This window comes from Acomys russatus, chromosome 13 (genome assembly GCF_903995435.1).
Source record: "Acomys russatus chromosome 13, mAcoRus1.1, whole genome shotgun sequence".
In the NCBI taxonomy this organism is placed as follows: Eukaryota; Metazoa; Chordata; class Mammalia; order Rodentia; family Muridae; genus Acomys; species Acomys russatus.
This window is the reverse complement of record NC_067149.1, coordinates 16,608,285-16,636,274: the sequence shown is the minus strand read 5'-3', so window position 1 is coordinate 16,636,274 and position 27,990 is coordinate 16,608,285. Positions and strand designations below refer to the sequence as shown.

At 49.7% G+C, this 27,990-nt stretch overlaps 1 protein-coding gene across 1 annotated transcript; it reads right to left on the bottom strand.

The window, feature by feature from the left end:
* Positions 1-337: 337 nt before the first annotated feature.
* Copg1 (COPI coat complex subunit gamma 1) lies at positions 338-26,978 on the bottom strand. The gene is given in 25 exon segments (XM_051154869.1): positions 338-804; positions 2,481-2,579; positions 2,853-2,991; positions 4,722-4,733; positions 4,735-4,820; positions 5,964-6,135; positions 6,390-6,532; positions 8,335-8,403; positions 8,674-8,799; positions 9,510-9,613; positions 10,397-10,472; positions 11,318-11,561; positions 15,781-15,876; positions 18,223-18,411; positions 18,583-18,650; positions 20,197-20,330; positions 20,419-20,576; positions 21,647-21,733; positions 22,048-22,140; positions 22,343-22,418; positions 24,804-24,883; positions 25,047-25,118; positions 25,348-25,428; positions 25,740-25,792; positions 26,819-26,978. Coding segments are annotated over 25 exon segments (2,625 nt in total). The 5' UTR covers positions 26,856-26,978; the 3' UTR covers positions 338-673.
* Positions 26,979-27,990: the final 1,012 nt, after the last annotated feature.

The following is a 27,990-nucleotide window of genomic DNA, read 5'->3' as shown; positions in this document are numbered from 1 at the left end:
CCACAGAGGTCCACTTCTTAAGAACAAGTGTTGCTGGGGTTTCCAACAGATTAAAACCACCTGCTTTGAGTTTAAAGCCAAGACCCTTGAGGCATACCCTAGGTTTCTTACTCCCACCAAAAGACTCGCAGACTGACCCAGAGCAGAAACTCTGGACCCTCCAGCCCAGAACTGCTCAGGTAACACACCAGTGAAGGACCGCATCGCTTTGGAGACCCATCCATCTACAATGCCTGGTGATGAGTGGCTTATCAAACGTGCTGGCTGTTGTCACTCAGCTGGCCTTCAGCCCCACGCTAAGCTGGGCACTGACACAGTCCCAAGGGTTATATGCATGCTCCACTTGGTGAGCAAGGCCTCCAGGAGAGGTGGGGCCCTGAGCCAGCGCCTGCATGAGAAGCAGTTATTCAAGAAGCGCATGCTGACAGTACAGGGATGAGACAGTTTCCTTGGGGATAAATATCCAAGAAGATCTGAACATTTTATTCATTTGTGATGTCTCCTTGCAGGTGACAAAATCTCCTCCAGCATTCCTGAATGATAGGATGGAATAAAAAAATCTGTACTGATTCCTGATTGGTCTGAATAGGTGTGGGGAAGGGTTTCCACGGCTTCACAGGGAAGAAGCGACTCTGATGTAGCGTTGGAGAAGGCGAGGGCTTAGGCTGGACCTTTAGCCCACAGATGCCAAGATGATATCTACTGGCAGCTCCTCTGAGCTTCTGGCTGTCACCTGCATTGTCACTGTGTCCAAAAGCAGGAGCCGGGAGCGCACAAGGATGTCATGACCACCCCGGAACACACCTGGAAAAAGAGCTCTGTGAGGCTGAGGGCTGTGGAGGCTATGTGGAGGGTGACACATGTGGCAGCTGCTCAAGGCAGCAGAGGCACAGCTGGGGGGCCTGGGCAAATCTCACTGCTTCTCTGAGCTCAGAACCCTTAAGGAAGAAGGGTGCAGTAACTATTTCAGGCTCCTGCCAGACTTGAGTGAATGCTCCCGTGGCTGGGAGCTTGGTTATGTAAGGCTTACACCTCACGTTAGAGGCTCACACATGGTGGCTGAATCTGAGACTGCTGAGGAGGCAGTGGGCCCTAATAGGAAAACCACAAAGCAAGTGTTTGACAGACCCAGGGGAGTTAGTTGCCTCATCAAGGCCAGAGGGACCAGCCTGGCAGTAGTGAGCTGTGAGCAAGAACACCTCCCCAACCCAGTTTGTAAACACAGCCCAACCCCCTCCCCCCAAAAAACCCCCACCCCACCCAAGGTTGGGTGTGTCTCAATGGTAGAACACTTGCCTTGCTCACCAGGCAAGAGGCCCTGGGTCTGGTTATCAGCACAGGAAAAAAGCCAGGTGTGTGGCTCACTGAAGGCTGAGGCAGGATTACTTAAAAATTCAATGAATCTTGGGCCACACAGCCAGACTCTGGCGCAGGAATCTGCCTAGCCTCAGTCACTGAGTTTCATTGCCAGCTCCATTTCCATAACTGTCTCAGGCAACACAAGCTATGGCCCTTTTTGAGTTAAACACAGGATATCAAGTATTTACATATGAATTACAAAATAATTTGCATTAAAATGCTCTAGGGAATAGAGTGGGCACAGGTGCTCTGACAGAGGGAAGGAGCAGTTAGTGTTTGAAATTTTCCAAGATAAAATGTAGATGGTCACTTAAAAAATTTTTTTTTAAATTTTATTTAATGTGCATTGGTGTTTTTCATGCATGCATGTCTGTGTGTGAGGGTGTCAGAGCCCCAGGAACCGGACTTACAGTTGTGAACTGTCATGTGGGTGCTGGGAATTGAACCTGGGTTCTTTTGAAGAGCAGCCAGTGCTCTTAACCACTGACTCTCCCTTTTTTTTTCTTTTCTTTTTGGTTTTTCAAGACAGGGTAGCTTTGTAGACCAGGCTGGCCTCAAACTCACAGAGATCTGCCTGCCCCTGCCTCCCTGAGTGCTACCGAGCCATTCTTTTTATTTTTTATTTTTTTCTTTGCCTAGCCCCTTGCCTTAAACTTACACAAAAGTTCCTGTCTCTGCCTCTCAAATGCTGAAATTACAGCATGAGCTACCAGGCTGGGCTCCACACCCAATCTTCTTAGAACAAAAACAAAAATCAAAAGAATAACCAATAAGGTTGATATTTAGACAAAGGAACACCAGACAAGTCACTGAAAAAGAAATAGGAATGGAAGACACTTACCTTCATTCAAAATGCAAAAACTTACATTAAAACCACATTGGGGGCTGAGGAGATGGCATTGCATCCCCAGTTAGATCATGGACTGGCTGCTTTAAGAGACTAGCAGCCACAGAGAACTGCTGAGCCATCATGACACACCCCGTGCAGCCAGTGTCATAGGATGAGGGACAAAGCCCTGCAGGACTATTGGAGCACACGTGGCGGAGGCTGGATGGGGGCAGACAAAACCCAGTGGCATTCCCACCTGTAAGCTACTCAGATCCCAGGAGATGGTTCTTACCAGCTAGCAGCAGCGTGTGAGTATTCTTGTTTTCTGGCACTTTGTCTGACCTCTCACAAGGATGCATTCCCAAGAACTTCACAATATTGCCCACAGCCTCTGTAGGGAAAAGTCCCAGCAAGGTCAACAGGTGTATTGAGTATTTTTGTGTGTTTATTTTGTTGGGTGCTAGTGAAATCCTGGGCCTCACACATACTAAGCATGCATTCAATATGAGACACAAGCCCAGTCCCAAAGCAGGGCCCCTCTATACCACTCAGCGCAGGTGCTGTGGGAATGGCCTGGACTCTTGGTGGGAAGGGGGAGCCAGCTACAGTATAGCCCAGGGTTCTGAGAGGCAGCCAGCCAGAGAGGCTGTCACCAGCATTTTACCTTCAAGTGTCTTGATGGTAGACAGGGTGAATGTTTCCTCTTTCTCAAACTCATCCCCGACCTCATCCCAGGCTGCTTCAAAGTTCACCTTCATGACTTTTTGAATGTGATCAGACACAGTAACTTCTAGATCCTCCAGCTGGAGAAAAGGACCCCGAGTTAGACTTTAGGCGAGGCCTGTCCCACGTTTCTAGGCCTCTGCTGGGAACTCATCTACTTCTCCCTTCCTTCCTGCTGCCTCTGTGCGCACATGGTGGGCTGCAGGACACAGAACAAGCCATGGCAGGACCCAGCAAGGGTCTCAGTGAAAGGGCCACTCTTTCAACAGGCAGCAGCCAGTTCTTCAGCAGATTCTGTATTTCAGCTGTGTCTTCTAGGCACAACACGGGCTGAACCCTACTGTCATCTCAGCTGAGAACTTGACAGTTAGGTCTTCCATTCAGCCAGTGTGGACTGACTGTGTTCACACATGAGGGCTCTTTTTTTTTTTTTTTTTTTAAAGATTTTATTTATTATATATGATGCTTTATTTGCATGTGTACCTATATACTAGAAGAGGGCATCAGATCACATTATAGGTGGTTGTGAGTCACCAAGTGGTTGCCGGGAATTGAACTCAGGACCTCTGTAAGAGCAGAGAGTACTCTTAACCGCTGAGCCATCTCTCCAGCCCCCACATGAAGGCTCTTTTGTTCATTCTTCTAACAGATTCTCACAGAAATCTGTTCTTGCAGGAGTTTACAGTGCACACAGCCACTACTACTGTGAGGGTGCCTCAACCTCAGCTCCCCAGAGGAGGAAAGTGTTAAGGCAGTCCCGGCCTCAGCCATTTTGGCTCGGGAATGTTCATTCTCTACTGTGGCCCTTACCCTACACAAGGGTGAAGGTCAGATGCATTCTAGTGACTAGGGGACTCTGCGGCCTAGCAGAGAGCAGAGGGCCCAATTGACATAGATAAATAGTAGGGTAATCTTCCATACACTGTGTGAAGGTTGTCTTTGCATAGTCAATGTTGATTGCTAAACCAACAGAGAGCTCAGTAGTGTCTGGACTTTGATACTTTCTTTCTTTCGTTTTCTTTTTGGTTTTTTTGAGACAGGGTTTCTCTGTGTAGCCTAGACTGTCCTGGACTCATTGTGTAGACCAGACTGGTCTCAAACTCACATCAATCCACCTGCCTCTGCCTCCCAAGTGCTGGGATTAAAGGCTGCGCCACCACTACCTGGCTTGATAGTGTTATTCTTATGGTCATCACCTGCCTCATAGTTTGTAAACACTCTTCCTCTCTCACCTTTTGATTGGCTTAATAAAGAGTCTAGGCAGGACTTCCAGGCTGAGAGATGGTCTCTGGGAGAGGAATCAGATGTAGGAAGATTTGATATCCTGACACCGGAAGGTAACAGGTGCCCAGACTGAGAGAGAGGTAATGGGCCACGTGGCAGGAAGGCCAGAATTAGGCAGGTTAGAACAGCTGAGAATCTGTCCAGCTATAGTGCCTCAGCTTCTACAAATATCAGGAAGTCTTCGTGTCTTACTTAAAGAGCTGGCAGGTCCAGAAAGTCCCAGTATAGAAAGTAATTTGACAAGAGCAATTGAAGTCTTGCTTGTCTTTTGAGCCAATTAGGAATTTATCCTAAGAAAATAATCAGAAATGCATCTGTAAAAATTCGTGCACGTGTCAATATGTCTGTGCGCCACAATCATACAGTGCTTGTGGAGGCCAGAAGAAGGCAGGTGACCCTGGACCTGAAGTCACAGACAGTTGTTTTGTTACTATGTGGGTGCTAACAATTGAAGTTGAGTCCTCTGACAAGCACCAGTGTCTCAGCTGCTGAACCACCTCCCCAGTTCCTGACACTGTCCTCTTACCACATACTCGTCCCTCATAGCCTTCTTCATCAATCTCTCCCGTGTTGGGGTCACAGTCCTTCACAGTGAACTTCATCACACAGCTGAACGTGCATGCCACTGTGGAGAAGAAGGGCTGGATGAAGACAAGTCCTTCATGGTCAGATGGCTGCATTCTGCCCTTCAGGCAGCATCAGTACCAGGTAACATGCTGGGCAAGGAAGGCAACGCCTTATAAGCCTTATAGGACAGGTGTGAGAGGTTGGTCTGATGTTTTTTGATGCTAATTGATGCTTGCTGTCTCTGTGACCCACCTTGTCTAAGAGCCTAACCTGTTTGACCAATAACAGGCCATCACACCTAGGCAAGGCAAATGGGATAGGCGTGCTTAAGGTTGGAGGGCGGGGGAGGCTTGGGGAGACAGACAGAATCTTGAGAGGAGAGCCAGGAGGAGAAGGGAGAAAGAGGCTCCCCATCATGGGTTAGACGGAGGAGAAGCACATGGCTGGCGTGGATGGAGACTTGGCCCAGAGGAAGAACATTAACAAGTATCTGAGATTATAGATGGGAGGACAGAAATTATTAGAAGCAGATGGCATGGGATGGAGCAGGGATTCCATACCTGCCCCACTATGGGAAGTAGTTTAGGAGATTAATATCTGCCCTGCCCCACATTAACTAAGGCTATTTTAAAATATAACAGGTGTCTGTGTCTTGATTGATTGCTAGCAGGTTAGACATTACTGTCGTAATAATAATTATAGGCCTAATAAAAATTATTAGGCCAAACTGGTAAATTAACCACAACAGACAGGAATGTCAAAGTACATGTCCAAAGAAAAAGCCAAAGAAACAGAGACAATGCAGTGTGGCTGAGCCTGTGCCACAGCTGGAGGCCACTGTCTATGGTGGAAAAAGAAAGCTGGTGATATCACTGGAGAAATGAATTTGAGATGTCTGGGTGTTCGTGCCTGTCTCACCAGGGACTCTGTGCTATAGTGAAAGAGTACTAACTTGTCTGAAGACCAAATAGGCCTTAATTCTAAACTTAATACAACCCACCTAACCAGAGCCTCAGTTTCCTCATCTATGAGCAAGAATAGGCAGCACTTACCCACAGAGTTGCTGTGAGAATGAAACAAGATAGAATATGAAAAGAACTTGGGCCTGAGCAATTATTCTCTCATGCCTGAGTCAGGGAGTTTCTGTGCCGTCCTTGATGCATGAACTCCTGTGAAGCCTGAAGGTGTCTAGAGCGCTCACCAGCTGTGGGGTCTTCCTTGGGCAGAGCCACCAGTGTGTAGCAGGTCCCAGGCTGGTTGTAGGGCAAGCTCCTGGCAGGCACATAGGCGAGCACTTCGTATGCCTCGGTAGGCTCCATTTGCACTGTGACATTCTCCAGGGTCTGGTCATTGAGGGTGTTTGTGCAGTCAAACTGGATAAGGCAGAGTGGGGTTCAGATGCTGCAAAATCCAGGATATACGCCCCCCCCCCCCACCATACACCCACCTGCTCCCAGGCCCCTGACCCAGCCCTCGGCCTGGTTGGACATTCCCAAGTCTGATGGTTCATGTAGGGTTTGGCATGGAGTCGGTTGGACACAGTTTGATGTGTGTCTCATCACTCTTTGCCCAGGACTTCTCTAGCCTGTGAGCGCTCAGCACCTGGCTCTGAGGCTGCCCTGCTTACCTGGAACACCAAGTGGTCAGAGAAGGTGTGTTTGGTGCAACGGATGACATACTCAGTCTCCGACTCGGTGAGGGCCACTGGCTCAGGTGAGGACTTGAAGAGGGGTCCTAGCCCCTGGAACTCAGGCACCGCTGCTAACTGCTCTGAAATTCACAGGCCACATTTACTTGGTTTCTGGATCTTCACACCAATTCGTGCTGATTTCTAGTAAAGCCCCTGGCACTGTACCCTCCCTGAAAGGAGGACATGTACATATCCAACTGGCTGCTCCCTTGTCCTCAGCACATTCGTGCACCTCTCAGCTCAGGTTCAAGTTGGAAGGTTCAAGAAAGGAAGACCCTTTCTGTCTTATGCACTAAGTGGAAAACCCCAATGTCCCAGCCTCATGCATCTAAAGGCCTTTAGTTCATCAATGATTCTCTGTCTCTCCTGTTCCTGACCGCCCATCTGTCTCTTTCTCTCAAGACTAGAGGAGATAGCTGTTAGCCACCTGACACGGTGACAGGAGCTGAACTTGGGTCCCCTGCAAGAGCAGCATGTGTACATAACCGCCTTCAGCAAGTGTTCTTAAAGGAAGGTGGCGATTAGGAAAAGGCTGCACGGCTGAGGTGCATACTGTTATAGTTGCCAACTCAGGCGAAGAACAACGCACCCTAGGCCCTGGCCAGTTAAGACAGGTGGCCAATGATGAGCTATTTCTTTGGAGGGTCTAACTCTGTAGCCCAGGCTAGCCTCAACTTTGGGACTCATCTGCCTCGGCTTGCTGAATCTTGAGATTATAAGAGAGTGCCATGACGCCCAATGAAGAGTTGCTTTGGAACGCTGCAGAACACCACACACGGTAGCACGGACTTGGAATCCCAGCTACTCAGGAGGCCAAAGCAGGGGAATTCAGTTCGAAGCCTGCCTGTGGTATACAGGGTAAATCCAAGGCCACCTGTGCGCCTCATTAAGATGTTGTCACAGCATTACAGTGATAATAAGAGCTATAGTTCAGTGCTAGGGCACTTATACCCAGTACGCTTGAGGCCCTAGGTTGAACCCTAGCCCCCCAAATAAATAAATAAATAAATAAATAAATAAATAATTAAAAATCTTTCTTTGGAAAACTTTAGTATGGCCTGGGGTAAGACTCCTCCCTACGCACCACAGCAGGTCCTTGCCCAGGGTTACCATGACTGAACCAGGCTAATTCTGGTATTCTGATAGGCTGAAAGCAGTAATGCAGGCGAAGAGGCACATGCCAAGTCTGTAAGAGATGTCTAACAGCTTCCACACTGCTCTCTTCCTGCTCTAGGGCAACATTTCTCCCTGGTGGTCACTGGGCCGCTATGTTCGGTCACAAACAAGGCTTGAGACACTGTTAGAGCAGCAACAGGGAACAGATAGAAGACAAGAGGTTTGGAGAAGGGCTGAGTTCAAGTTTCTTGACACTAGTGTCTATGTTTCCAAACTAGTGTTTTAACAGCAGACAAACCTTACAAGGCAACACAACTGAGCACATAAAGAATCAAAAGCATGGCTGGCGTGGTGGTGGCGCACACCTTTAATCCCAGCACTCGGACGGCAGAAGCAGGTGAATCCCTGTGAGTTCGAGGCCAACCTGGTCTCCATAGCGAGTCCAGTACAGGCAGAGATACACACAGAGAGACCCTGTCTTGAAAAAAAAAAAAAAAAATCAAAAGCACAGCGCCAGTGTCTCTGACTCCAGCTACACTCCATGAGACATCCTGGGACCCAGGCCACGAGCACTCAGAGTCTAGTAGGAAAGAAGCCCCAGGACGCTCTATCACCCAGCGCTCAGGAGAACCAATAGACTTCTCGCTCTCTTTAAAAGATGCTTGGTGCTGGGCTGAAATGCAGGGCGCCCAGCACACAGGCAGGCACTCCACTTCCACCGAGCTCTGAAGTCACATAACTACTGACCATACCGACCATTACTCACCCTGGAAAATCTCCTGCCGAGTGGCTGCCACTTTCTCTGGCTGTTTGACAGCTGCGGTGGCAGTGCTTTCTGCAAAAGCAAGCAGAGCTGGTGACCCACAGCTCTAGTCACAGGCAGCATGGTGCTGCTGACCCCATGTTATTACTTGGATGTTATAAATGCCAACTTCCCTGAGAGAAGCATACAAGGAAAGAGCAAGCTTGTCACCATGACTGTCCCCACTGCATGAAGCAAGAGGTGGTAAGGGCTACTCTTCCCTCTTTTCAGCACACCCACCTGTCCCTGTCCATTCTACAGCCAAGGGAAACACATGGGCTTTGGGGACAAACAGGACCTTACCTGCTCTCTGCTCTGCCATAGGGGTAGTGGCCAGAGGCACAGACTTGAGGTCAAACGGCTTTTCAGATGGTTCTAGTGTATACTGTTGCAGGGCTCTTTCCAGGCCAGGGATTGACACAGTCAGACCTAAAGTCAGTAGAGAGATCATCCTGCCTGCCTGGCACAAGAGACAGGCTTGGCGCGACTAAGGAGGACAGAGGCCTGGGTCCCTACTGTAAATGCTAGATGTGTTGATGCTGAGAAAGTCATGGAACCTCTGAGCTTTACTCCTCATCCTCATCTTCCTTTCCACAGGGTTGACAGGTAGGTAACTACAAAGTGACTCCAAAATGTTCTATAACAATAGAAGTTTCCACTTTAGTTATTATTGTGTTTGTTTGAGATGTCATTTTGCTATGTAGGCTAGGCTGACTTGGAATTCTCCATCCTCCAGCCTCAGCCTCCTCAGAGTACTGGGATGAAGGCATAAGCCATCACACCAGGCTTAAAAGATTTTACTACTGAGTGTTTTGCACTCTGGACACTGAGCAAAGAGGATTGTCATAAATTCAAGGGCAGCCTTAACTATGCAATGAGACCCTATCTTAAAAGAATAATAAAAGTTTTAGACTGCGGAAACAGCACAGTAGTGGCAACTTGCCAAGCATGTGCAAGGACCTGGGTTCAAGCCAGAGTAACACACACAAGAATACTTTATTTTGCTATTGCCACTGACAGCTCCAAGCCATGTGACCCTGGGCCCTCTGAGGTTAAATCATATCAATCCAAGAGGTTGCTTTGTAAGTGCAGAGAGCGTGTGGTGTGGTCTTAGATGTCCTGGTACAGAGAAGACTTACCATTTAGGATATAACCTGCATTGAGAGCCTTTTGCTTCTGCTCCAGGACGTTCAGGTAGAAGGTGGCTCTGTCTCTCACTTCGTTGTCATCATCCATCACACACCTGCAGCGGGGACACAAGGAACTCCCAAATGAGCCTAGCATGGGATCAAAGAGACCCTGCAGGGCTGCATGGGGATGGCAGGGCAATGCAGAGCTCTTAAAGCTCGGTGCCAAGGATGGTGGCTCTTTTTTCTTTTCTGAGACATGGTTTCTCTGTGTAGTATTGGCTGTCCTGGATTCCCTTTGTAGACCAGGCTGGCCTCGAACTCACAGACATCCACCTGCCTCTTGCCTCTCAAGTGCTGGGATTAAAGGTGTGCACCACCATGCCTGGTAGGTGGTGGCTCTTGAATGACAGTATAAAACACAAGGGGCTGATGCAGCTCAGTGGTACACCTCCTTAGTAAAGGTCTCACTCAGCAGGACCAGACAGACAAACAAACAAACAAACAAAAAGACAAAACACACAGAGGAGCTCAGAGGAAAGACACTTATACCCTCTTCTGGACTCAACAAGTACTAGGTACCACACACACAGTTCACAAATAAACATGCAGGAAAAACACCCACATAAATAAGATAAAAATAATGACATCTTTGCTGGGCATGGTGGTGCACACCTTTAATTCCAGGACTTGGAGGGTAGATGCAGGTGGATCTCTGTGAGTTTCAGGCCATCATGGTCTACATAGCAAGTTCTAGGACGGCCAGGGCTATATAGAGAAATCCTGCCTAAATAAATAAGTAAATACATTTAAACAAACTTTTTTTTAAAAGGGCAAGAAAAGTGGACTGGGCCAAAGGGAACAATGTTGCGCACTCTGGCTTCTGGGCAGAGACTTACCTCTTCAGTAGCACCAAGATACTCGGTAACATCTCTTCATTCTGGGCTCCAAACTTGGCCAGCGCACTCACTGCACCTAGTTCCAAGGTAAATATGACTCACTGACAGCCCCTCAGGCCCACTTGCCAGAGCGCTGAGGACACTCATGCACAAGGGCTAATGGGCTGTACTGCCAACACGCTAGAACAGCGTGGGCAATCCAAGTGGCTCCTGCTACCACCCAGGCCCCAACTTCCTCTTCCAGTGACTGGAGAAGGAGGTAGCTAGCTAGATCAGCGAGTCCTCTCCTAGGGCTCGAGGGGCGGCTTTCCACTGAGTAAGGCCACAGACACTATCACCACTATCAGGCTATTTACTTCTGAACAGCTTCATTTGTAGCTAAGCCTGGGAGTGAAACAGGAGAAAATAACCTATCGCTCAGTGATTAACTGCCAAAAGAAGAAAATCTGCCCACAAGGGGAACAGAACTAAGGGGGGGGGGGGGAGGAAAATAAGATGAATTAAAAACAAGATAGTAGACTGCTACACCATTGACTTAAAGAAAAAGGTAAATTTTATGGTACATTTTATCTCTAAAGTTGTTTTAAAAAGAGCCAGGTACTGTGGTACATACTTGTGATCCCAGCACGCACAAGGCTGGAGCAGGAGGATTTCAGGTACGAGCCAGCTTGACTATATAACAAGACCCTATCTCAAAAAACAACTCTAAGCACCAATATACAGTGAAATTAAAAATAATAATAAATTGTAAAAAAAAAAAATCACTGATTCAGATGGCATCCAAATTCCTTCTGACAATGTAAAAATGACAGCTCACAAGGCCATGTCCCCAGTGTGCTTGTTCCCCTGGGGGCTTAGGTCCCTTTTGCAAATTCACTGCAAAAGAAGCCAAGAGCCCAGGTCACCGCAGCCCAGACCTACCTGCCCGAACCTCCTCGTGCTCCAAGACCACACGGTTATAGATAAAGCGAATGTACTTGGAGGGGTTGGTGGTCTTGGGCCCCTCCTGGCCCAGCAAGTGCAGGATGCGGGTGGCCAGCACAGTGAACTCGCAGTCTTCTATGAACTCGCAGAGGTGTGACAGCCCCGTCTCTTTGCTCTCCGCGTTCTCCTCAATGATGCTGATGATGCAGTCCACGATGGCACGCTTGTACTCAAAGCCACCCTGCGGCAGCGAGAGAGCTCTAGCTGAGCAACCGGCTCACATCCTCTGGAGACCAGCTGAGGCCCAGCGCCTAGCCAGGCCCACACACACTGCTCCACACACACGCAAGCCGGAGCCTAGGCTACTGCCTCTTCTAATAAGAGGACAAAGTTTAATGGAAACATTTCAGACCTCAAGTCTCTCTTTTTTTTTTCTTTTGGTTTTTCAAGATAGGGTTCTCTGTGTAGCCTTGGCTGTCCTGAACTTGCTCTGTAGACCAGGCTGGCCTCAAACTTGCAGCAACTGCCTGCCTCTGCCTCCTGAGTGCTGGGATTAAAGGCATGCGCCACCAGGCCCGGTTAACACGTCTCTTGTTGAGTATAAGATACATTATATTAGTGAACTGCCTGTGCTGTTTAAGCAGGCTCCGGAGGAAGGGCTGCTCCCTACCCCAACCCGACCTCCGCTCCAAGCATGTTTTCTTTCCCAGGACTTCTTGTGTCCAGGAATGACTGCCATCTGCCCTGTGATAAGAGGAAACCTCAGCAGCAATACAGCCCAAGGGTGAAACAGCACCTTGGAGTAAAAGCACTGTGTCCCCAAGGACAGCTCTGCAAATCAATCACAGGCATCTTCCCAAAGCAAAACACTCCTCACTGCTGCTCTCACAGTGGGAACACCGGTGGAGGGGATGGCCAACTGGAAGTGTCACCTAGCAGGAGACAGTGTGTCACAGGGGCCTCAGATGTCTCCTTCTTCCCACCACTCCTGCAGGGTGATGTGTGTGACTGTGTGTTGTACTGTCCACATGCAGTTTGTTGCTTTCTTCCTTTACTCCTGCTGGCTATATACCTAACGGACTCACTCACTTGAACTGGGAGCGAGTTCTCCACACGGACACCGTGTGGAACGGGTGGTATGCCACAACATCAAGCACAGAGCTATCATCTGATCCAGTCATTCCATTTCTGGGTACCAGCGACAGGACAGATCACAACAGTGACAGTACAGAAGCAACCTGAGTACTCACAAACTGTAGTCTGAACTTTAAAGGAATGTTACTCAACATTGAAAAAGAAGAAAATCCTGATACATGCTACAGTACAGAAGAAACTCAGAGACACTTATAAGTGAAACAAGGGAGACAGAAAAAGATGAACACTTCGTGATTCCCCTTAAATAAGGTAACTGGAGCAGTCAGATTCATAGACATAGAGAGAATTATGGGTAGAAGAGACTAGAAGAGGCAGATGGGAGCTAGTGTTTAATATATACAGAACCCGGGGCTGGAGAGATGGCTCAGCGGTTAGGAGCATTTGCCAACAGAGAAGACTCAGGCTTGATTCCCAGCACTCACAGGCTCACTCAACCATCCTTAACTCCAGTTCCAGGGCTCTCACGCCCTCTTGTGACCTTTGAGGGTGCCAAGCATGCACATGGTGCACAAACATACATGCAGAAAAACTCACACATAGAATAAAATGAATAGGTCTAACTGAAATAAAATGTTAAGGGGCTGGAGAGACAGCCTAGTGAGTAGAGCACCTGCTATTCAGTTCCCAGCGCCCCATCAGGCAGCTCACAGCTGGCAGTCAGCTCCAGCTCCAGGGGATCTAACAGACGCTCTACTCTGCACAGGCATTGCATTAGACACACCTATATACACGTGTGCACACGCGCACACACACACACACACACACATGCTCGAAAATACACACATACAACTAAAGATAAAATAACTTTTAAAAAATTACAGCAGTCGGGAGGCAGAGGCAGGCAGATCTCTGTGAGTTCGAGGCCAACCTGGTTCCAGGACAGCCAAGGCTACACAGAGAAACCCTGTCTTGAAAAGAAACAAACAAAAACCACAAAATTAAATAAAAATTTAAAACTACAAATTATGAGATGAGCTAGACATAGTTGTGTAATCCTGTAATTCCAACTGATATGCATATACCCCAACACGCCCCATATATACATTTATGTAAAAAAATATCTTAGATCAGATAGGGTGTAGGTCAGTGAGTGATCCGATTCCTGACCATCTTTTCATGCCAGCTTTCTGTTCTGTGGACTGTGACAGCACCAGCTGGGCTGCTGTTAAGAATATGTGCCATCTCACCTGTGTGTGCTCATGAGCACGCACTAGGGCCTGTGGAAGTCAGAGCACAACTTGTAGATGTCAGCTCTCTCTTTCTGTCACAGCTCTTTCTGCTTTCAGAGTTTCAGGGAGCAAATTCTGGTCTCTGGCCATCAGACTTGGAGGCAAATGTTTTACGAATTTCTCTGTGCCCTCACTTTTTTTTTTTTTTTTTTTTTTTTTTGGTTTTTCGAGACAGGGTTTCTCTGTGTAGCCTTGGCCATCCTGGACTCACTTTATAGACCAGGCTGGCCTCAAACTCACAGCGATCCGCCTGCCTCTGCCTCCCGAGTGCTGGGATTAAAGGCGTACGCCACCACGCCCGGCTCACCCCTCACTTTACCTTTAAGGGGCTCAGCCATTTCTGTGCCTGCCTCACGAGTAATTCTGAAGAACAAAGAAAATGGGATGTGAGCCAGGCACGGTGCCTGCCTGTAATCCCACATTCAAGATGCTGAGGCAGGACAATCCTGGGCTTAAGGCCAGTCAGGACTACATGGTGAACCAATCTCAAGAAGGTGTGTCTGCTAAGTGAGTCAGTTGGTGAGGCAGCCATGGCAAGCCCTCAAATGCTATTTAAGTCCCACTGCCACAGCCAGCCACTTGCTCTGACTAGATGACAGATGTCAGCAGGCACAAGGCCAGTTCTCAAGTCTGAGTGCTACAGCCCCTCAGTAAAGGCCACTCATACCTTCACTGCTACAGCAAGCATGGAGCTTTCTGGGAGGAAGCCAGAAAACTGAGGAGACGGTGCCCGTGTGTGAGGGCCAGAGGCGCCTGGGCTCCAACATCACAAAGTGTTCTCCTTGCTCTTCACGGTAACCCGAGGCAGCTCATTCCACTCAAAGTGACACTAAGCCTCAGCATCCATTCTTCTATGACAGGTCTAGTGTATCCCAGGCTAACCCCAAAATCACTATGTAGCCAAGGATGACCTTGATCTCTGACCTTCTTGTTTCTACCTCTCAATTGCTAGGAGGTACAGTACAGGCATGTATCACCTACCCAGTTTATACAGTACTGGAGTCAAAATCAGGCCTTTGTGGATGCAAGGCAAGCATCCTAAGAACTGAGCTACACCTCCAGTTCCCAGAATCCTCTTCTCTTTGTTTCTATCATTTTCTTCCAAAATGTGATGAGATGTGATATGTGTGTGTGTGTGTGTGTGTGTATGTGTGTGTGTATTTACACGTGTGTGTATGTGTGTGTGCATTTACACATAAGTACAGATACTCATAGAGGCCAGAAGATGGTGTTGAATTCCCTGGAGCTGGAATTACAGGCAGTTATGAGCTGCTAAATATGAGTCCACAGTTGGGTTCTCTGCAAGAACAGTATGTACTCCTAAGCTCTCTCTCTCTCCAGGACTTCTTTTAAATATGTACACACACACACACACACACACACACACACACACACACACACACACACACCATTTTGTGTATATGTTTAATATGTGTGTGAGTGCAGGCATGACACAATCCAAACATGGAGGAGAGATCACCTGTCAGGAGTTGGTTCTCTCTTTCTACCACGAATTCCAGGTATTAAAATCAAGTCATTAGGTTTGCATGGTAAGCCTCCAGAGTGCTGGAATCAAAGGCATGCACCACTGTGCCCAGCAGAAGTTCACTTCTTATGATAAGCACCCTGGAGGCAAAGACAGGTAGATTTCTGCCAGTTCAAGGTTAACCTGATTAGTAAATTCCAGGACAGCCAGAGCTATATAAAGACTGGTCATAAAACAAAATACCGAAACCCAGAACAAATGTCATGTTTTTAGCACAGTTTTCCAAGAGCTCCTGAATGGCACTGCAGCCTTCTATGCCAGACTTCATAACAGAACCATGCACCCTCCTTCTGCACAAGCATGGCCGTGGGCACCTGCTGGACCAGGTGCGTGCTGCTGAGTCATCTGTTATTACTGCAATTACTAGCGGCTGTGCTGTTGCATCACCTGTGCATAGAGTTTAAAGTGCCATGGGCACCAGGAAACCAGCCGTTTAACAGTATTCTGAGCTAATACCAAGAGACAGATCTTGGCAGCCAGGCCACTCTCTTCATCAGAAGAGCTCGCAGGACCCCAGTGGCCCCACTCACCTCTTCCCTTAGCATGGTGAACAGGAAGTTCATGAGCACGGCGTGTTTGCGAGGATACTTCTGGCACAGGGCGCTGATGGCCTGGACAACCACCACCTGGGATAGAGACACACATGAGCAGCAGCCCCCGACAGTCCTGGAGACTTGCTCACTAAATGTCAGAGTCCCTCCTTAGGCAAGACCGTGCCCTAGGTCCAACACAAGAGCAAGAAGCCAGGAGGAACACCTCTCTGTGCTGGGGCACAGAGTCCTGAGGCCACCCAAGGCCGTCTCAATAGCTCACGTGAGAGGGTCTGCGTCCCCAAACCTGGCCAGCCCGCTTCCCTGCTGCCTTTCATATTTTCACTCGGCATCCCATGCTGTTCTCTTCTCAGGGTCTCTTTGGCATCCTTAATCCCTGCGGTTTATCCTCCTTTTCCTCTTTAACTGGCTTGTCCTTCCAGAGCTCTGATGTCACCCCTCTTGCTTGCTAAGCCAGTTGTCTTCTGAGATACAAGTCCCCTAAAATTCAGCTTCCACTGTCCAGAAGGATTAGTGTTATTTGTAAATCCAAGCACACCACCACTCACTGTGCCTTTATATAGCCCGCAGGCAGAGGAGGTTTCTGCCCACATTGCACTATGCACGCTCTAGAACTTCTCCTGCTATCGCAGAAACTGTTCCTACCATTACCTGCTCTGACGGACACTCTCCAGTGACACATTTCCTGACTCGGTTTATAGAACACTGAAACAATCTAACTGTGCAAAATAAGGAATGAGCTGTGATCCTCAAGGATCAGGGATGAGGCGCTGGAAATGAAGTGCACGGGTGACGTCTAGTGATGCCAAGTCTGACTGTCCAGCATGAAAGGCCTCCCATGTGCACCTCAGAACCAGTGAGATAAATCTGCGCAAGCTCTCTAGATGGCACAGGTGCTGGTTTCTTCATTGGCACTAGACTATGCCTATGTGGGATGTGGGCATTGGAGTCGACAGAAATGCGCAGGACCTTCCTTCTTATTTATTTGCAACCTCCTGTGAATTATTTTAAAGTAAAGTTTAAAAAAATATGCCAGGTGATGGCAGCACATGCCTGTAATCCCAGCACTCGGGAGGCAGAGGCAGGCAGATCTCTGTGAGTTTGACACCAGCCTGGTCTACAAAGAGTTTCAGGACAGCCAGGGCTATACAGAGAAACCCTATCTTGAGGAGGGAAAAGAAAGAAAGAAAGAAAGAAAGAAAGAAAGAAAGAAAGAAAGAAAGAGAGAAAGAAAAGCAGGCAGAGAAGAGAAAAAGAAAAGAAAGAAAATTACTACAAGGCAGGCATGGTGGGATACACCTGTAATCTCAAGCACTTGGGAAGCTTTGGCAGGAGGACTGCCTGAAGGTTGGTGCCATCCTGAGTTCTACTGAATTCCAGGTCAGGTCAGCCTGAGCTACAGAGTGAGGCCCTGTCTAGAAAAAACAAAAACCAAAATAATAAAGAAGGACATCAACAACAAAGCAGGTAGGGTGATACACACCAGTAACCCCAGTAGCAATGAGGGGCTAAAGCAAAAGAACCTTGAGTTTGAAGTCAGCATGGGCTACATAAGGAGACCTTATCTTTCTTGATTTGAAAAGCAGAAGGAGGGCCGGGCATGGTGGCGCACACCTTTGATCCCAGCACTCAGGAGGCAGAGGCAGGCGGATCACTGTGAGTTCGAGGCCAGCCTGGTCTACAAAGTGAGTCCAGGACAGTCAAGGCTAACACAGAGAGACCCTGTCTCAAAAAACAAAAAACAAAAAACAAAAACAAAAAAAAAAAAGAAAAGCAGAAAAAACCCAAACCACCACCTTTCCAAATGTCTCTTTACAATGAAAACCTCAGAGTCGTAGGCCTGTCAGTAAGCAGCACTAGCCTGTTCTGCTTTCCATGTCTGCTCATTTGTTATAGCTCCTCTCCCACGCTGCTGACCCCTCTCCTGAAACTCTAGAACAGAGAGCAAGAGCTCAATGAGAAGGGCAGGAGTGAATCAACAAACCCCTTCCTGACCTAAAAAGTACTTTCGTTTTATTTTGTTTTAAATATTTTATTTAATTAATGTGTGCTGGTGTGAGGGTGTCAGATCTTGGAGTCAAAGACAGCTGTGAGCTGCCATGCGGGTGCTGGGAATTGAACCCGGGTCCTTTGGAAGAGCAGGCAGTGCTCTTAAACACTGAGCCATCTCTCCAGGCCCTTTGTTTGTTTGTTTGTTTTGAGACAGGGTCTCTCTGTGTTAGCCTTGGCTGTCCTGGACTCACTTTGTAGATCAGGCTGGCCTCGAACTCACAGTGATCCGCCTGCCTCTGCCTCCCGAGTACTGGGATTAAAGGCACGCACCACCACGCCCAGCAAAAGTACTAGTCTTAAGGTCCAAAGGGACTTCAGGTTGAGAATTTCCCTTGTCTTGGGGTCGCAGGTGATGAGGGTACTTGGTACCTTGAATTCATCTGAGATCTCTGACATGAAGGAAGAGATCTGCTTCATAAGGCGGTCGATGCTGCTCTCACTCCCTGTCTTGAGGAGGGTGGTGATGGCCAATGTGGCAATGCTGCGGTTCGAGTCTGTGACCAGGTTTTCCAGATCCAGATTGCAGGCGGTCACTGCCGAGGGGTGCTTCATGGCCACCTACAGAGGGAGGACAGACACACTGGGCAGCACCCCACTCTCTCCTTTCACCTCCAGGCTAGGCCTGGCCAGAGGTCCTTTGGGGACCATGTCTACCCCTTACCCAGACCATTCACAGGGAAGAGACACCACGGACCAGCCCTCCTCCCCTCCCCTTCCCCCACCTCTTACCTTATTGAGGGTGCGCACGGCAGCGTAGCGAAGCGCAGCCTTGGGAGAGCTGCAGAAAAGCTGGAGCACTGTGGAGACAGACACGTGTCAGGCTCCCTCAGTGCCAGGCACTGGAACACCTAGGGTCCCGGGGAGCAGCATGGGGTCAAAGGTGAACAAGCTCTCAGGCCAGTCACACACACACACACCCTTTGCCTAGCAGAGGCCAGCAGGAGTGTCTTATCCTCAGCTATGTCAGTGAAGGCCCCATGGTGTCAATGGTTGTTATATACTAAGCACCAGTCACGTGCTAGGTCCCTGCTGAGTGGGTGACAGCCTGCTGATTCTCCCAACTCCAGGGAACAGTGGCAAAGCAACTAAAGTAACTACCAGTTAGCAGCACCTGACGGAAGCAGGGTCCACAGCTGCCGCCTAAGCACTTAGCCACCTCTCTCCTTCCATGCTCACAGGACGCAGTGGAGCATATCCCTCAGCATCCAGCTAGGGAGCTAAGTCCTCCCTCAAGGGCCAAGTTTATTTCTCTCTGGAACAGTGGCAAAAAGCTGACCCCTACTGTGTCTATCGGGAACCACACCATCCCCTCAACCTGGTTGCCCAAAGCTCCCAGCTAAAGCCTGTGTTCACGCCTAGTCTTGAACGGGACTTCCTTTCTTTAGAGCTTAGCTTTTATTCTCTTGTCATATTTTGGAACTAACACTTTCCTTAAGATAGGATAACTATCTTTTACAGCCTCTACTTCATGTCTTCCATCACTCTGGAAACACGGGGCTATCACAGGAGGACATGAGTCCCCACACGGCGAGTGAATGCACGTGTTTGTTCCCGAGGAGGAAGGGCAACTACAACTTCCAATTGAACCCCATCTGTCTACCAGCTTACCACCCACTGTGGGGGCCTCTAGAAAAACAGCGCAATCACCGCAACTCTCCTGTCACACTTCTTGCCTCTGGGCTGGGCCTGGGCTAGATGCTCATCCCTCTCTCCTACTCGTGGAGTCCAACATAGACCCTTTTTGAACTCAACACAGCCACTGTCCTGCACCAGCTCTGGGGTTTCAACCCCTGGGTACGTACTCTCTACTCCCATCCCAGTGCTGGCACAGGGCAGGGGGACAAGGCATGCTTTGATGGCTAGAACAGAAACAACTCAAAGCTGCTGGGTTCTCCTTAGTAACACACAGACTGTGTCCATATATGTGTCTCGTACTAGGCTGAGTAGCTTGTACAGATCCAGCCTTTACCGCCTACAGCAAGAGGGTCATTCTTGTTTCAGAAGGGCTGTGAGGCCTGGAGAAGAAGGTCAGAGGACAGGTGCTTGCCCACCTGCTACGAGCAGTGCCAGTCAATCTGCTATGAGCCCCAGTGCTACCCCATGAGCACACTAAGCTTTACAGGTCCCGAGCCCCACCCCCGGTCCTCCTCTGGAGCCAGCTGGCCCAACAGTGCTACTATGGACCCCATACCTGCCTCTCTAGCACTGAAATGGAACTGCAAACACTCCACCTCAAAAGCAATGCCTGTGACAGCCCTATGTCACGACCTATCTAAAGACCTCTGGTTCAGGGCCTATGCCCTGCAGGCAAGCCATGCAGCAGGGAAGGAGATGTACAGAGACCTGACACGGCAGGGGCCAGCTCTTTGGCACTGCAGCCTGGCAGGTTGACAATGGCTGAGGCAGCTTCATACACCACCATCTCATGCTTGTTACGCAGGCAGCTCTCAATGAAGTCAAAGAGCGGGCTGTCACGGCTACAAAAGAAACACAGCAACAAGAAGTTGGGGACAGCCCAGCAATGCAAGGGGCATCATCTAGCTGGCAGGAGACCAGTGTACTCACCTGCCGTCTTCTTCTTCCAGCTGCTTGCTGGCCACTCGGATCATCATGCAGTAGGCAAAGGGGGACTTGAGGCCGTGCCGGGTGAACTTACTGATCATCTTACTCACGGCCAGGCGGTCATTCTTCCGCACATGGTACAGAAGTCCTAGGGCATGGTACTAGAGGACAGGGGCAGCATGGGAAACAGACACATAAGGCCACGTCTGCTGCTGTGCAGCACTGGCAAGGCCACTGTGTCTCTCTGGCTTCACCCTTCTTGTTTAGGAAAAGCGTAGCAATCACATGCACATGGAGGGGCTGCAACAGCTTCCCCAAGCACTGTGCGTGACCAGCTCCAGCGTATTGCTGACACACCACAGTCATGATGCTCTCACTTGTACCAGCATTTTGGCAACGACCCTGCAGGCATCCTGACTATGAGGGAGGAGACACCAGAACAGAAAGAGCCGCAGCAGCAGCTGGGGACAGGACCTGAGGAGCGTGGTCCTGTGGAGCATAGGACGCAAACCCTTCCAACACCCAGAGGGCTGGCCTGCTTGTCCCATGCTAGCTCTAAGAGGTCTAGAAGCCCAGGGATGCCACTTTTAGAGATGTAAGTTACCAGGCTCACTTCCTGTTCTTCCTGGCATTTGAGGGCCAAGGTATGGCAGGCGTGTGTGCTGTCCATGTGGCTAAGTGTCTCTGACCCTTAGAGGTGTGCTAAAACATCATTGATGACCCCAAAGGCAAGATCCAGGCAAAGAGTGGGGAGAATGACAATCACTGAAGGAAAGGGACAAACCTGTCTCTCCCATCCCTCATCACCTGCGGTTTCTCTTTTAACCCTTGTTCTTCCAACTTTTCAAAGAAACTGAGACTCAGAGGGAGGCTTAGGTTACAGAGGAAAGTTTCTCAGATGAAAACCTTCTGTCACTAACATAGCCTGCTCAGCAACGGTTTGGACCGCAATGGTCATCGGCCTACCCGGGCCAGGTGGCCTCTAACAGCCTGTATTCCAAAACATTCTCATCTGCCTTCCAACACACTCGGCTACTTCAGCAGCACCCAGTAAGAAACTCTTCCACACACTCCATGTGCTGCTGCCCTGGCTGCTTCTCCCAAGCCCCCACCTCCCTACACCCAGGGACAAAAGGATGAAAGCCTGTTCTGCCCAGAGGCCATCAGCACTCGTGGAGAGTGGATAAGGACGGTGTGTAGTGCGCCTGCGTGCTTTCAGCATCATTCTCACCTGTACCATGATGTTATCACTGGACGCTGCTTCCTGGGCCTCGTTCACCCAGCGCTTGACCACATCAAAGCTGCATTTCAGTAGATGCTGCAGACAGTGGGACTTGCTCAGGGGTCAAAAAGAAGGGTGCCCTTCTTGTCACACCCCTGTCCTCTCTCAGATGCAGGCAGGGGCTCCTGACTGTCCTGATCCCAAGACCATGGGCAGACAGTATGGCTGCCACCCTCACTCTCCCTGCCTGATGCCAACCCTAACAATCTGCCATGTAAGGGACGGGTCTTCTCTAGGACTTCAGTTACCCTAGTTCCTCCCAATGGACCCCGAGTGTCTTCTGACAAGACTCTCAGACATTTTATTCTACCTTCCACCCACCCCTGCACTCCCCAGTCACAGCTACGTACCAGGGAAGACACGAGGGCAGAGCTGGAGACACTGGGTACCTTGTCCACAATCGCTTGCTTCATATAGCGCTCGACAGCCTGCAGCATGGGGCTCTGTGGTGGGAGAAGGTGAGCTCAGGCGTGGAAGTGACGGGCGGGGAGGAATGCAGGCATTTCAGAAGATCCTAACACACACACACACACACACACACCCTCCTCCTCCACCTGGTCCTGAGAGCTGCAGACAACCTAAAGTATGCTTGGGGCGAGGCCTCACTTGAGAGCCTGGGAAGCAGGCAGAGGCGGAAGAACTCACATCAGTGATCTGGCAGAGGGCCCGCACAGCTGGACCACGGTAATTATCCTCTTTTCCAGTCATGTCTTTTGTCAGGCTGCCGGGGAAAGGAGACCCTGTTGACATGCGGGGTCCTAGGACATCCCAGTCCTCCCCCCACCCCACCCCTGCCTGCATGACCCCACCAGTCTAACTACTGTTTCCTTCTACTCTCACCCCTCCAGGCCAAACTCTAACCCGAAGAGCAGCTCGAAACAGAGCCGGGCATAGTGGCACACACTTGTGATCCCAGGCAATAGGATCACCATGAGCTCAAGGCTTCCTAAAGCACCAGACAGATCGGCTTCTTGGTGAGCTATACTCTCGTCTGCAGGCCATTCCACATGTAGCTGCTCAGCCTGGACCTTACTCCTTCAGAATCCAGACCATTCTGAGGCCTTTTCTGATTCAAAGCCAAGCTGTTGTCCAAAGGGACGCTGGCTGGCTTGGGTGTGGCCAAGCATGGCTCTGCAGGCCTTGCCCTTCTCCCCATCCCCTCTGCCTTGATAAAACCCATTAGACTATATCCCTAAAGCCAGCCCCAAGGTCCATTCCCTTTTTTGGCCACTCCCTCCCCCTGAGGCCGACTACCAAGGTCCAGCTATCAAAGAATTGAAGTCCAGCAATGAAAAGCCCCCTTTGGCTCTCCTACTTAACATGCCCTACTAAAATTAAACACCTATGTGGGTTTTCCCTTTTCCCTTTATAAACTACCGTTTTCCTGTAGGCCATGTCTGTCTCCTCTCTATCCAGAGGCCATCTTTTGTCCATCCTTCCCCTCCCTCTCCCCGTTTCCCTCATCCTATGTCTCCTGTCTTTGTCCCTTCTCCTTGGCCTCTGTCCCTCTGGGGCAAATATACCCCCTTTATGATGAGAACTTGTCCTTCTGTCCTGCTTTCCCAGCCCATTCCAGAGCCATAAGCCATGTTAGCCCATCGTAACAGCCCAGCCGCCTGGCTATTTGCTTGTAACTCCTGGGGCTGCAGAGGCTAGGCGTAGTTGAACAGTCTCCTCCAGGACTGATGCTTTCCATCCTGCAGGAAACCTCCGTAAGCCGGAAATAGCTTCAGGAACTACCTAAAACCAACCAGATTCACTAGGTCTCTCCCTGCCAGAGTAAGCAATAAAAGCTGAGGGTCTCTCAGACCAAGAGCTGAGCTGCCCAGAAGCAGTTTAGACCAACCGGGACAACTGGAAAGGACACTCTCCATCCTGTAGAGCTGCCTGCCGGCTGTGCAGTGCACTCCAGGTTCCCGGCTTTGTGAGCCGTCACCCACGCTGAGGTGGGCTTTGGTGATGCAGCTATGTTTGAGTCCTTTCTGCTCCTTACGTAGAACCTCACCCCTATTAGTGTAAGTACCTGAATAAAAGTCATGGTTCACCAAATTGGACTTTGGTGGCATATGTACTTTGGTCTGTCGTGGGTCTATCTGGCGTGAACAGATGTGTGTGCTTCATCTTCCCAGGGAAAGTTTGGTCACACAACACCATGGCTTTCTTGTTTGCTACCATATTCCCACCACACACAGACTGATAAATATTCTATATCATCTTTCTAAAAAACTATTTTTTTTTCCCCCAAGACAGGGTTTCTCTGTGTAGCCTAGGCTGTCCTGGAACTCACTATGTAGACCAGGCTGGCCATAAACTCAGAGATCTGCCTGTCTCTACCTCTCAAGGGTTAGGATTAAAGGCACGTGCTACCACTGCCTGACTTTTTAAAAAAATTATTTTTGGATTTATTTTGATTAATGTGTAGATGTCTGTGCCTACAAGTGCCCTCCAACTCATCAGACTCCTCTGCAGCTGGAGATGTGCCTACTGACAGGGTGCTAGAAACCATACTCAGTCCTCTGCAAGAACAGCAAGTGCTCTTAACCATGGAGCCATCTCTCCAGCCCCAGTAAATGTCATCACAATGTACCTGAAAATGGCTGTATGGACCCTTGCATAGCAGTGTCAAGAAGAAACGAGAATTGGGGCCCAGGGTATTTTGCTCTAGTGCGTTTTTGTTTTATTTTGGTTTTTGGAGACATCTTGCTATGTAGCCCAGGTAGATTCAAACTAACAGCAATCCTCCTATTTCTACCAAGTGCTGGGTGTACAAGTGTGCACCACCATGTCCAGCTCTGACTCCCAGTTTTCAAAAACACAGACTATGTATTAGTGACGTCTGCCCCTAAATGACTCAGGCTGATGCAGAAGCCAGGACTTGGCCAGTAGACTTGATCATAAACTTCTTTTCCTTTGCACTCACTAAAGACTTTCAGAATCTTCCATGCTGGTTGTGCTGAAGGGAAAGGAGGAAGGGAAACAAGGCCAAGGAAATGAGAAGGCAGCAGAGCACCCTAGAGGCTGGCATGGCATGGCCTAGGAGGAAAGGGCGCTGGCCACATGCCGAAGGTGTGGATCCCACCAGGAGCCACCCCCACCCGAGACTCGCCTGCTGGTAACAATGATGACATCCTCTGCAATGCAAGACATCTCCTTGATGGTCAAGTAGCACATGCGACGGAGTGTGGGCTGAAAAAGACACGGAGAGGACCCTATCAGTTGTTCTCAGTGGGACAGTCAGGGTTGGGAGAAGCCTGGCGCCTGTGCAGGGCAGACCGCGCTGACAGGTAGCCCTCCCGCCACCCTGTCACAGGTGTCACACCTCCAGAAATGCAGGCATTGGTGTACTTACATCGTTGGACTGGAAGAGCTTGGTCATGGCAAAGAAAGCCTCGGTTGCTTCCGTGGTCCCCAGGTGCTCCCCCTGTGGTAATCATAAAAGCCTCAGCTTTGGACAGGAGGACAGGAGGCTAGACCTTTGGAGCATGCAGGGTCAGAAGGCTAGACCTTTGGAGCATGCAGGGACAGTCAACAAACAAGAACTGTAAACTCAAGAGCACCCAGGATGGACTGCTGGTTCCAATTACACAGCTTAAGCGTCCACCCCCCGTTTAACAACCCCCTCCATTCCCCGCCAAGCCTCTTCTCACTACCTGGTTTATGAGGTAAAGGATCTTGGTGAGGATGTGGGCACATTTCCGAGGGTTGATAGGAGTTTCGTTGAAGACCCGAGCCTGGGAAGAAACAACCATTACCTTCCAGAACTGTCTCTCATTTCACGAGGGGCCTGGAGAGTCACGGGGTATATTAATAACCAAGTCCAGATAAATGTATTCTCGAAAGGAAAAGAGTTTGTTTTCCTTGTCTCCTAACCATACCTGAAGACTTTGCCCTACTGACTAGCCATGCTTGGCAAATATACTGAACAAAGGCCCTTCTTCCTGGGCCGGGGATTTTAAGACCATCACTCTACACATATGTTAGTATTCTGACAGCGTGGCTGGCAGGCACTCCTGACCAGCCAGCCAGGAATGCTGGAACTTGCCTCTTGGAGGACCGCACTCTTCTCCAGGTGCTGGAGGGGGTTGGAGCCTCCACCTGCAACGAACAGAGAAGACTGATTACAGGCTGGGACCCTGCATTAATCTCTTCCCTTCTTTTTCTCATGTATCCCATGCTGGCCTTGAACTCGGATGGAAGCAGAGGACCATCTTGCGTGTCTGATCTTCCTGCCCCCCGCTTCCTGGCTTATGTCTTGCTACGGATCAAACACAGGACTTCATGCATGCCAGGCAAGCGTTCTACCAACTGAGTTGCATCCCCAAACTGGGACGCTAAATGTCAAGATTCTGCCAAACTCTGGGAAGGGAAGGAAGTCTCCATCCTGTCCCAGTGTCACTCAAGGCTCCTCTGTGTGTAAGCCCTGCTGAGGGACCTCCTCTCTTCCCCAGACCAACCGCTCACAGCCAGCCAGCACCCTTTCTGTGTCTCTCATGGTGCCGTAGTTTGTGGTCATTCTTGCAACCAGAACGTAAGTGAGTCTATGTGCCAGGAACGACCAGCGTGAACTAACCTGTGACTGAGGTTCCCTGACAGCAGATGTCACATTTCTAAGTAACCATGCTTGTGAGTATCTGGTTACTAACATTCTTCCTAAAGGCATCGAGTGTCCCACTTGCTCTACCTACTGCCATTATCAGGATCTGTAAGGTGCCTGATGTTCAGTAAATATACTTTATTGAATGAATGAAACGGTCAGGGATCTTAGCTGCGGGATCGGTTACATATGACTGGCAAAGAACCGACGCAGCTCTGGCCAATACCAAGAGATCTGATGGAAATACAAGGAAACATCCACCCTGGGACCCTCCTCTGACAAGATGGGCAAAGTGAGGCCCAGAGAGGAACGTGACCCGCACAAGGTCACGCAGCAATCCTGGCCAGAGTTGGCGAACGCGAATAGCATGCCCTCTCTGAGGACAGCTATGGACCTGCGCACAAGCCCCTGGCCCCTCTTGTGCCTGGGCTCTGGTTCTGACAGAGGCCCGGAAGAAGGAAGCCCAGCAAAGTTCCGGGATTCTGCGCGAGGGTTTGGCCTCCTCAAGCCTTTCAAGGGTCTCTTACCCGACTCCTCGTCCTTCTTGTCGAATTTCTTTAACATGGTGCCAGCGGAAGCTCCAACGCAGCAGGGAGATGATGCTCAGAGTAGTGGCGAGAGCAGCTTCTCCCAGCGGCTTCCGTACTCCCGCCCGCCACGTCGCCCTGAGCGCTGCTTGCACATTGCGCATGCGCACTCTGTAAATTGAGCCTGCGCATAACCGCGCCCACCTTACGCTCAGTGCCGGGTCACAGAAACTACCAAAACCTAGCTGAGTGGAAGAGGGCGGAAGGGGAGGGCTGGGACCACAGATAAAATGGGCGTGGCCTGGAACTGGGGGCGGGGCTCCGGGCCTGCGTTGAGGATGCTCCACCTCTGCGCCCCCGTGTGTTCCTGGTGTTTGCAGTTGCCCCTGGCCGAATTTAAAGGACGTTCTTATATGAGAGTTGCAGCATACCAGCCTCATGAATGGTCCCTGTTGTTGTTTATTGTCATTCTCTGGAAGACTCACTAACTGCTTTTCCCTGTCAGTCCCTCTCTTCTGTTTTTCCTTTCTCTCTTGAGTCACTGTTCAATATCCTGTATTTTTAATTTCTTGCTTTATTGACATTCATGCACTGCCTTGGATAATTTTGGGCTCAGTAATTGCTCAGTAAGTTCTTGCCGAGTGAATTAGTGCAATGAATTGCTCTCCGATTCGCATCTGCTTCTGTCCTGCGCAGGTTGCCTGCACTGGGCTAGCTGTGGGAGGACCGACATCGCCACCCCGCTGCTGTTTTTGGACGTGGGTCTTTAACTGCGCCTCCCTGCTTGCTCAGGGAAACTCAAGTGAAATGAACGGTGTCTTTAATACAGAGCGCATTCCTTATCTAGAAGAAAGCACCTGAAAGAAGAAATCAGAATTGTTCGGCGCTGCGATTCGATAAAAGAAACTATGGCACATCTACACCCTTTAAAAGGGATCCTGTTAGTTGGGCTTGGTGGCTGGTTAAAGCCTGCAATCCCGAGCCTGGCGGTGGTGGCGCACGCCTTTAATCCTAGCCCTTGGGAGGCAGGGGTGGGTGAGTTCAAGGCCAGCTTGTACTACAGAGAGAGTTCCAGGACAGCCAGAGCTGTTATACAGAGAAACCCTGTCTCAAATAAAATAAAATAAAAATAAAATAAAGCCTGTAATCCCAGCACTCTCCAGGCACACCTA